Raw genomic sequence first — 11,323 nt, 5'->3', positions numbered from 1 at the left:
AGACATTTAGGTTTGTTGCAGGTCTAGTTCTTATGTTAGCATCATTTCTTATTGTTTCTTGTTATTTGTGAGAATTTGCTTCAAGTTGGGTGGTTGATGAGAAATTAACAATGTAGTGTGTATGGTGGGGGGAAGCAAAATTTAACTCTGGACCAATGGATTCAACCTTTGTCTATTTTAGTCACAACTAGACATAGTTAATACATTCCTGGTATAGTTAAATTGGGAAGCACTAAAGAGACATTTTTAGTCCACATTTGAGCTTCTGTTACATTGTGTGTAAAATTCTGAGTCTTTTTAATAGAACTTATTTAACGTGTGTTATTAATTGAAACTGTGCTACCTTTGTTAACTCAATAACATTGAGAATAATTAAAAGTGAAAATTATCAAAAAGCTATCACACTATGTGTTTGCTTTGCATTTCCCAAATCTGTTACAAAGTCTTACATCCTTCATTTATTTTCTAAAACAGGATATGTTCACAGCTGAAAGCAAACGTCTGAGACTTATCAGATAACTAGTGTTCTAATTCTGGAAAGCCAGCATACATCCATTCTCCACAGGCCTGACCTATGACTTAACAGATTATATATATATAAAAAGTTACATGGAGTTCTAGTAAATCAAACATATCTTTTGAAGTACTTGAAAATGTCCAGATGAAGGCTTTCATGGGCCACTACTAATTAGTGTTAACAGCATTGGGCTAAATAATGGTCTAACATAATATAAAACAATTTCCTGTGCTCTAATATATTGTAATGCTACTATTGCTTGTCTTCCCCCCCCCCCCAGATTTCAAACAATCTTCATGAACTTTAAGGGTGGTTGCAATGACCAGAAGGACTTGTATCCATTATATCCCTTCTTTAATTACCCTGATTTTGCATTCAGTAGAGGAAAAGGGCGAGGAGGAGAGATATTGCTTACTATCAGAGAAATACTGAGATGGAAAACTCCACAGAATGTTAGGGACCTCTAAAATTTAGCTCCAGGCCTTTTTCATGTAGAACAAAATATTATGGCAGTAAATAGTAGATTTACAACAAATGAAAACAAAAATAAAAGTTAGCACTTCAAAAATGACAAAATGCAGATTGATGACAGAAAACTAGTTTATTGTCCTAAGAACAACAATGCTTTATTTTGTCAAGCATGTATATGAATACAAACAAAGTATAAACATTAATAAGAATATATAAAGTATAAGCATGGTTTTGAGTACATGATATTTTACAAAATAGATGAGGATTTTGGGACAGGGATGGTAGGCACACTAGCGGACTTATGCATGCCCCTTAAAATTATTTTAATATCTGAAGAAAGAAAATATATATTTATTATTATTCTCTGTCTTTTTATGATATGGACCACTGACAAATGTCACTTAGCATTTGGAGGGATAAAAGAATATTATTTATTAGACTAAATATGTTGGAATAGTTTATTATTTGCACTTTTCATGTTGCTAGCCACTAGTAGTGGTAGGAAAAACTGGTTTTTATTCTTCTCTTTTTTTCCTTTCTTCACTGCTTGATTTAGCAGAAAAATATTCCAGTATGATTTGGCTCCCTTTTTGTTGTTCCTTAGCCTATCTCTGTTTTCAGTTACTACAGCCACCACGGTTCTATTTAAGGTAACAAGTAACAAGGTTGAGAAGCAGTTTTAGCTCCTGTTAAGGCACCAGCTGGATTGGAGAATCCGGAAAAAATTAGTTCTAGTTCCATTTTATGCACAAAGCCAGCTCAGTGACTTACAACCAGTCATTATCTGTCAGTCTCAGCATAAGAAAGAAGGCAATGGCAGGCAATGGCAGGAAATCTTGCAACGGAAACATCAATGAGCCTTACCTCTCCTCCTTATTTCGTTTTCTTCTCTGCTCTACCTAAAAAGAAAATTCAGAGATGTATGCCTTTTCTTAATAAAAGGACAAGGGCAACTATCTTGACTTTGGATTTCAATCAACTATCTCAGTGTTTCCCAACCTTGGCAACTTGAAGATATCTGGACTTCAACTCCCAGAATTCCCCAGCCAGCATTTGCTGGCTGGGGAATTCTGGGAGTTGAAGTCCTAATATCTTCAAGTTGCCAAGGTTGGGAAACACTGAACTATCTTATTAATAGACTTACTTACATAACAGCATGTATTGTATGTGCTGCTAAACATGGAACTCATGAGTGAATGGGTTACCTGAAACCTTTCTCTACAAAATATGCATTTAAAACCCTTTTATATATTTATGTTAACTAATTCATGCTTGGGGTGACTTATTTTTGGCATTAGAAAAGAGCCCTTTTTCAAATACCAACGTGATGTCCTCATGTAGCTAAAATAGAAGACATTAGCAGGCTGATGAATATCTACATTTTTGTACATTAAAACTATTAGTCTGTAATGGATCTATGGGCTGAAAAAAGAAAACAAAAGCTGGACATATTTAATGGTCGTAGTAATTAGTTAAGAAAAATAATTTTAAGATAATTTTAAGATAGTATGGGAAGAGGACACATCTAGCCTTTCAGGTTCCAGAATAGGAACATTCTAGATTACAAAATATTCTTATAGAAACTGTTGGATAATAATAATTTCCTATTTATATTGTTCTTTTTGTTATAAATAATGTCTGAAGACAATAGACTTCTGCAAATATAGGTACTTGATTATTTTATTGGCATCAAAGCAATGATAAAATATCAGAGTTTTGGAACACTGGGAACTAAAGCAATCTTATCAAATAGAACCAATGCTTTAGCTGACTGTTAGTTGATATCTCAATCTTCTTTATACAAAGCTGCCTTTGACTAACCAAGTAGAAATTACTTGATGCAATCACACATTTTACAGTTGTAGGAATTATTTATGATTTTATTTATTTATTAATCAGATTTGTATGCCGCCCCTCTCCGCAGACTCGGGGCGGCTCACAGCAATAACAATACAATGTAAAACAAATCTAATATTTAAGTTAATTTTAAAAAAACCAATTTAAAACCAATCATACATACTAGCGTACCATGCATAAATTTTATAAGCCTAGGGGGAGGGGAAAAGTCAATTCCCCCATGCCTGACGACAGAGGTGGGTTTTAAGGAGCTTACAAAAGGCTAGGAGGGTGGGGGCAACTCTATCTGGGGGGAGTTGGTTCCAAAGGGTCAGGGCCACCACAGAGAAGGCTCTTCCCCTGGGTCCCGCCAAACGACATTATTTATTTGATGGGACCCGGAGAAGGCCAACTCTGTGGGACCTAACTGGTCGCTGGGATTCGTGCGGCAGAAGGCGGTCCCGGAGATATTCTGGTCTGGTGCCATGAAGGGCTTTATAGGTCATAACCAACACTTTGAATTGTGACCGGAAACTGATCGGCAACCAGTGCAGACTGCAGAGTGTTGGTGTGACATGGGCATATTTAGGAAAGCCCATGATAGCTCTCGCAGCTGGGTACATTTTCTACATCTCCCCATTTGAGTCTCACTAGAGGAAGGCTTGCACTCTCTGTTCCAGTTCCCTGGTTATGTTTGCATAGCATCCTTATCTGGATTCAATTAATTTTGATCAATGATCAGGAAATTGCATTAAAGCATATTTTTTAAAAAAGTAAAACTACAGTACCTTGCTTAGACTTAGACGTGCCTCATTTTCACTATCATAACACAATAAACAGATAAATTCATATTTGAGAGCAGGAGGTTCATATAGTAATTATTCATTCTTCCTGGGTATTGATGTAGCAGGGGTAACAACATGTGAATATGAATATCCCTATATATTAAAATTACATTACAGTAGCACTTGAGAATAGCTTCTATCTCTCAAAATCTAGATGGGCAGTTACACTTGGCTAATAAAATTTTAGAATGCCTACTCTACAGAAATACTGAGGGAAAGAAACTGTACCTGGCGTTGAACCTAGGAAAGTTAGGAGCTAAGCATGCAAGCCTAAATGCATCTTTCAAATTTTATTAATCTCCTTTGGGTATTTTTTTTTCCAACTATGACTGAAGTTACAGTCTAATACTAGGCACCAGGATTGGATCATCTCCCACATCTCTCTCTGAGCCCATTATCGTTCTTTAGGACAATAATGTGTATTGGAAAAAATAAATAAATAAATAAAATAAATAAATATACTTTTTCTTTTCGTAGTGTCTCATTCACACTCTGAAGTTTTATCTATTCTTTTCTACTAGCAAATTCTTATATACCTCCTACAGACATATTAGCTGCTGTATTGCTTCTCAACTAGTAATTTTAAAAAGTCTTTTGTTTCCTCATTTTATCTCATGGCAAGTACTGTACAAACATTACCTCTAAAAGTTAGGGGTTGGAGTGTATCAAAGATACAAAAGGTCCTGTAAATTGACGTTCAAGCTTACGTTCACTCAAATAGAATGGAAGCTTTATAAAGAATTTTCAGTGTGTGGGCTGTTTTAGTGTCAGGCTAGCGCTATCTGCTGTACTCTTCAAAACAGGTAAGTCTTTATTTGGGAATGTATATTCTTTTAAGCACAGTGGGCAAGATAGATTTCGATCAATTGTGTTCATTCCAATAGATGTTTAAATCAATAAATCATGAGGCATCCATTGTATAAATTAAAAAAATATTTCTAAAAACCTCTTGAGTTTTCTGTGGATTAATTTAGTGCATTAGGGCAATTAGCATAGTACCTTCAAGCTCACAATTTGAAACCACATGTTTTTATACATGAAAAAGATAATAATGTTTAAATGTTCAGCAGAGAATAAAAGTACGAACAAGCAACCAAGACATTGGTTGATATATTGTATATCTAATACTGTAAATCCCAATGACTCCAGTTGGACTATCTCCAAAGAAAATATGCATCAGATTACAGTTTAGTTTATAGGAATATAGGAATATAAGTATTATTTAATAATGCATGTGGCTTTCTTTTTCACTTGAACTTTCTAAAATTGAACAAAATAAAAACAAGTGCATTAAGTAATACCTGAGCTATCGAGAAACATTTATTTGAATCATTAATTTAATTCAGAAAAATTGAATCAAATCTGAAAGTTAATCCAGTCAAGGATTTTAAAAATAAATTGTTACGTGTTTCCTAATAGTTTTGAGGGAGAAATTTCAATTTTATACAGAAGTGTGAAAACGATCAGAAAAGAATAGAATCATTAAATTTGATGTTTCACTTTGACTTTTCAATTAAATAGAGAAAGTCAATTCAAAGATTTAACCACATCATCAGTAATTTGATTGTCCAGATTTTTCCCTGCATTTAAATAAATCTAGATAGCACCTTTTGCCATTGCAACTGAACAAGAAACCTAGCAGCCTGGATATTCCTTGATGTCTTTACTTCTTTGGTCCTTTCCATTAACGTATGTTATTGGAAATTAATTACATCCCCTTTCTCCTAGTCATCGTGTGTTAAATAAGTATTTTATTCTTCCTTCTTTAGTTTAACTGCCAGTATCTCTTTTTGTTTCTCAGTGAGATCCCATCAGACAGTAACTTGCTTGTCTTCCTTTATCTTCAGATACAAATTTATGTTCTTTGGCTTTTCAATTGATCATTACAAAGAATTAGGAAATTTAGATATTATACTTACAACCGCCAACATTGTTTAAATAAATAAGCAAACCAGTATATTTATACAATGAACAATCAAAATTCCTTTTCAGTTCCTTTAGTTGTGGATAAAACAGACAGGTGATTAATCTCTAAGATAGTCCTCAGGGACATTTATAATACATTCCTCACCTTTTCCAGAGCTTGGCCCTGGTGGGAAAAAAAGAACATACTTGCTAAAATATTTAATTATTCATTTCACTTAAGTGTTTGCAGCCTTTTTGCAAAAGTGCAGCATTGAGATGACTCCAATGCTTTTCAGTAAAGCATTTCAAGTCCAGGTTCCCATTTCAAAAGGAAAACAGAAAGACAGATGGATAGTACTTACTAAGCAGCCATCACTGAAACAAATATTTTACTCAGGAAAATCTGCAAGGGGAAGGTTGTTTTTTTATGTGTATTCCTAAAGAAATTTGGAAGAAAACTACCAGCTCTCTCATGATCATCTTCCTAACGTAAAATATGAAAGCTGTGGGAAAGACAGAATTACCTGTTCGAAACCAGTTGATGTTCCAAGGTACCAGAAGTTAGAGGATGCCGATTTTTAATTTCTATCAGTCACATGGAAACTAATATTAAGCAACAACATGAATACTCGGGCTACTGAGAAGATATCCAGCTGCTGCATCCTCCTGGAACCTCCTGTTGAGACAGCTGAGTTAAAACATTGCAGGCATCTACTGATTTCATCAGAATATAGCCACAAAATCAGGTAATCTGACATTATCTTATTGTTTGGAAAATTGGAATGTTCCCTCCCCTCCCCCCAAAACAGGATTTCCTAAGTAAAAAAGTTTAAATATAATAAGTCTTGGGGTCTTTATGAAGAAACGTGATGGCTCTTTCATCCACCTCTAGTGTTGCTCCACTAGAGTAGCTCAGTCATTCCCGTCAATTCAAATCTCCATTGATATTCCAGTAGAGAAGCTCAGAAGCAACCCAGCTCTAAAAGAGTTGTGGCCTGATATGAGATCTGTGGATAGAGGAGATCTGTTTAGGGAATAGAATTTAAAATATCTGTTGATATTTTACAGAAAAACAGTATCTTTATCAGCAATAGTGTATCTATGGCAATTATAAGACAAATGGCCACAAGGTGGTTGAGGGGAAAAAATCTCCATGTTTTTCTGGCACAGTGTGGGATTTTATTTTTATTTTTATTTTTATTTTTATTTTTATTTCTCTCTCTCTCTCTCTCTCTCTCTCTCTCTCTCTCTCTCTCTCTCTCTCTCTCTCTCTCTCTCTCTCTGTGTGTGTGTGTGTGTAAAGCTCCTGCATCCTGGAACATATCTGTTACACTCTTTCTCAAATTTACATAATTATTTCTGGATTTTATTAATTTTTCAAACACTTTGGCATGGGTGGAGATACAATGGTGAAAAAATGAGCATTCTCAAGATTCAGGCTGCTGTGCAATACATTATTTATCTGGAAATAAATCCAGTTCCAAAAAAAATCCTCTGGATTTTCTCCCTAAATAAATACAATTAGGCATGGTATGTTGTTGCTGGATCTTCTACTATTAAGAGATTGGTATGCTTGTAGTGTAGCATTATTTCCAAAAGGATGGCGACAGGCTGTTTCATGGGCTGGTTAATAGCTTACACTACATAATTCTTAATACATTTTGTAGTGGAGAGTATATGTTTATCTTCGATTTGTAGAAAGCTCATAAAAGAATGATCAGAGTTTTCTCCAGGGAAATGTTTTTGAGGAGAAATCAACTTAGTTCTATTCAAAAGGGTTCTTAATACAGATTGTAATATCACTGTATAACATCTATAAAGAAATATACCTTTCAGCCTAGGAGAAGAGTACTTGAAAAATTTTAGTAGCAACAGGAAAGTAGTTTTTGTGTGTGCAGTAGTTGCCATGGTAGTAGAAAAGTTTGGGAGAGTTTTCGGAGAAGGGCAGGATAAAAATCTAATAAGTAGTAGTAGTAGTAATAATAGTAATAGTACTACTACTAGTAGTAATAATAATAATAATAATAATAATAATAATAATAATAATAATAATAATAATAATAATAATAATAATAATAATAATAATATGCATGACTAATATATGTTGTTTTCACTCATATCAAAAGCCTAAGAAGTGGTCAACGAGATGACAAAAGTCCAGATGTCCTTGTTTATCGCCTTTCTATTTTCATTTGGAATATTTTATGAACTGTCCCAAGAACCAGATTGCTTCTTTTTCTGCAATCCAATATCCAAACATTTCCTGAGGCCCAATGATGTCATGTCCCAAGGCAGAAGTATCATCTTTCTGGAGACAACTGATCATCTGCAACCTTCTCCACTTGTTTTATGTTCTGTAGAATCTGCTGCCAGAGTTTATCCAGACAGGCCCATCATTTTCTTTATGAAAGGACTGGACAACTACACATTTCCAGATATAAAGTCTTCTTACCCCTCACTTTTCTTCTTATCAACTATGAAGAATGTTTTCCTTTTTCCTCTTCAGGAAGATGTTTTATTCCAGGACACACCTTTATTGCCATGGTATCTTCAGGTAAGATGGGAAGTGGGAGTGTTTTTCTGGATAACTACAGAAAAGGACAACATTAATTCTAGCTGAACTGTTCTGATGACTCTGTTATTACTCTTGCATCTATCATTTGGGACTTGTTTCACTCCAGCCCCATTCACTCAGTAATGAGAGATCGGTGAACACCTCTTCCTTAGATTTCAACTATCACATGATTTTACTACTTACGGAGTCTTAATTTTATTCCAGCCATTATATTCTATATTATACATTTTGTTAGCAATCTTAAATACTCATCAGAATACAGTGAACCCTCGAGTTTCGCGTCCTCAAGGATCGCGAAAGGGCTATTTCGCGAGTTTTCAACCCGGAAGTAAACTCCACCATCTGCGCATGCGTGCCCTTCCACGCATGCGTAGATGGTGGAGTTTCCCCGCCGGGCAGAGGCTTCCCTGGGTCTTCCCCCTCTTGCCCCCGTAAGACCCCAGCGGCGGCGCGAGCAACGGCGTGGGCGGGTGGGCGGCACGCGCGGGGACACCCCAGCTCGGCTCCCCAGCTGGGAAGCGGCCCCAGCAACAGCGTGGGCGGGCGGGCAGTGCCCGCACGCTTGGGGACATCGCAGCTCCGCTCCCCAGCTGGGGAGCCGAGCTAGGGAGTCCCCACCGTGCGCGCGTTGCTGGGGAAAGTGTGCGCGCTTGGGGAATCCCTAGCTCCGCTTCCCAGCTGGGGAGCCGAGCTAGGGAGTCCCCACCTCGCGCGCGTTGCTGGGGAAAGCGCGCGCGCTTGGGGAATCCCTAGCTCCGCTTCCCAGCTGGGGAGCCGAGCTAGGGAGTCCCCACCGCGCGCGCGTTGCTGGGGAAAGCGCGCGCGCTTGGGGAATCCCTAGCTCCGCTTCCCAGCTGGGGAGCGGAGCTGCGATGTCCCCAAGCGCGCGCGCTTTCCCCAGCAACGCGCGCGCGGTGGGGACTCCCTAGCTCGGCTCCCCAGCTGGGAAGCGGAGCTAGGGATTCCCCAAGCGCGCGCGCTTTCCCCAGCAACGCGCGCGCGGTGGGGACTCCCTAGCTCGGCTCCCCAGCTGGGAAGCAGAGCTAGGGATTCCCCAAGCGCGCGTGCTTTCCCCAGCAACGCGCGCGCGGTGGGGACTCCCTAGCTCGGCTCCCCAGCTGGGAAGCGGCCCCAGCAACAGCGTGAGCAACGGGGTGGGCGGGCGCGAGCAACGGGGTGGGCGGGCGAAGGGCGGGCGGCAGTGGAAGCAAAAACACCATCTGCGCACGCGCAGATGGTGTTTTTACTTCCGCACCGCTACTTCGCTAAAAATCGATCATCGCGTGGGGTCCTGGAACGGAACCCTCGCGATGATCGAGGGTTCACTGTATATATATATACAGTAATATCTCGTCTTACAAACTTAATTGGTTCCAGGAGGAGATTCGTAAGGCAAAAAGTTCGTAAGGTGAAACAATGTTTCCCATAGGAAACAATGTAAAAGTGATTAATGTGTGCAAGGGGGAAAAAATAGCAAAATGGCGCTCCGCTGGGCGCCGCCGCCCGGCTGTCATCTTTTGAAACAGCCGGGGGGCTTCTCGGCATTCTCCTGAACCCAAACCCAAACTTTTGCCAAACTTTTCAAGTTCAGGTTCGGGAGGCCGCCGAGAAGCGCCACCGCCCGGCTGTCACCTTTTGAAACAGCCGGGGGCTTCTTGGCGTTCTCCCGAACGCTGAACATGGACGTTCGGCAAAAGTTCGGGTTCCGTAGGCCACCGAGAAGCGCCTGGCTATTTCAGAAGGTTACAGCCTGGCGGCAGCACCGAACAAAACACTATTTTTGCGATCGGCAGCGGTTGAAAAAAGTTCGTAAGAAGAGACAAAAAATTTCCGAACCCCAGGTTCGTATCTCGAGGTACCACTGTATATATATATATCCCTTAATTTTCAAATTCAGCAAAAAAAAACCGTGACATATATATATATATATTTGTTTTCGTAGATTTTCATGGGTACAGGTATATATATGAAGGTTTTGTTGCTTAAAGCTTTCAGAGAAATGATCAGTATAATTTATAATAATGGATTTATTATATATATATTTAAATATACTTTGGTTATCACAAATACACAGACACTCACACATCATGCAACATCTCTTTTAAGTCAGAATCTCAGGGATAATGCTTACATATACAGTTTAAGGTATCACATCCAGAACTTGAATCTGTAACATCTTAGGCAAGTTGTACTATATGGATCTGATTTCTTCCCTGGAAGAACCAGAAATATTGCTTTATTTTAGCTAGCTGTTATGCCTTGCTTACGTATCGATTTTCAATTTTTTCAGGTCAATACTACAAAGGAGAAATATTGGCCCTATATTATTTCTGATGCACTCAGACTTGCAGTAGTGTGGAAATATGGTGGCATTTATATGGACACTGACGTTATTTCAATCAGACCTATCCCAGTGGCTAATTTTTTGGCAGCTCAGTCTTCCCAGTTCTCCAGCAATGGGGTCTTTGGTTTTCAGCATCATCACTGGTTCATCAGGGATTGCATGAGTGATTTTGTTCTTAATTACAATGGAGACATCTGGGGAAATCAGGGACCTTACTTATTTACAAGAATACTAAAGAAATGGTGCAATCTTAGAAATTTTGAGAATGTGGAAGACCACGTATGCCACAATGTTTCCTTTTTGCACCCTCAACGTTTCTATCCTATTCCTTATAATACATGGACTAAGTATTATGAAGTATGGACCACAAAGCCGGAGTTCAATCATTCCTATGCTTTGCACTTATGGAACTTCATGAACAAGAAAGAGAAAAAGAATATGACCATCGGAAGCAACACACTTGTGGAAAACCTGTTCAGAACACATTGTCCTAGTACATATATATTTGAGTTGCAAAAGACACAGTTGCCTGAAAAGAAAATTAATTAAGGTTGTAAACTTGTATTTGTGAATACAGTATTCCCTCAATTTTCACAGGGGATGCGTTCCGAGACCGCCTGCGAAAGTCGAATTTCCGCGAAGTAGAGTTGCAGAAGTAAATACACCATTTTTGGCTGTGAACAGTATCACAAGCCTTCCCTTAACACTTTCAACCCCTAAATCACCATTTCTCATTCCCTTAACAACCATTTACTAACCATTATTACTGATACTCACCATTGAATAAGACACTTAGTGATCCTAGTATTTATAAACATAGTTATTTATTA

The 11,323-nt window shown here is 38.5% G+C and overlaps 1 protein-coding gene across 1 annotated transcript; it reads left to right on the top strand.

The window, feature by feature from the left end:
• The first annotated feature begins 7,720 nt into the window (after nt 1-7,720).
• A4GNT (alpha-1,4-N-acetylglucosaminyltransferase) lies at nt 7,721-11,042 on the top strand. The gene is made up of 2 exons (XM_070754231.1): nt 7,721-8,128; nt 10,440-11,042. Exons 1-2 carry the CDS (start codon nt 7,721-7,723, stop codon nt 11,040-11,042), a joined length of 1,011 nt encoding a protein of 336 aa, XP_070610332.1.
• The last annotated feature ends 281 nt before the right edge of the window (nt 11,043-11,323 follow it).

This window comes from Erythrolamprus reginae, chromosome 5 (genome assembly GCF_031021105.1).
Source record: "Erythrolamprus reginae isolate rEryReg1 chromosome 5, rEryReg1.hap1, whole genome shotgun sequence".
Lineage (NCBI taxonomy): Eukaryota > Metazoa > Chordata > Lepidosauria > Squamata > Dipsadidae > Erythrolamprus > Erythrolamprus reginae.
Note: the sequence above shows the minus strand (reverse complement) of the source record. Positions and strands in the feature narration are given on the sequence as shown.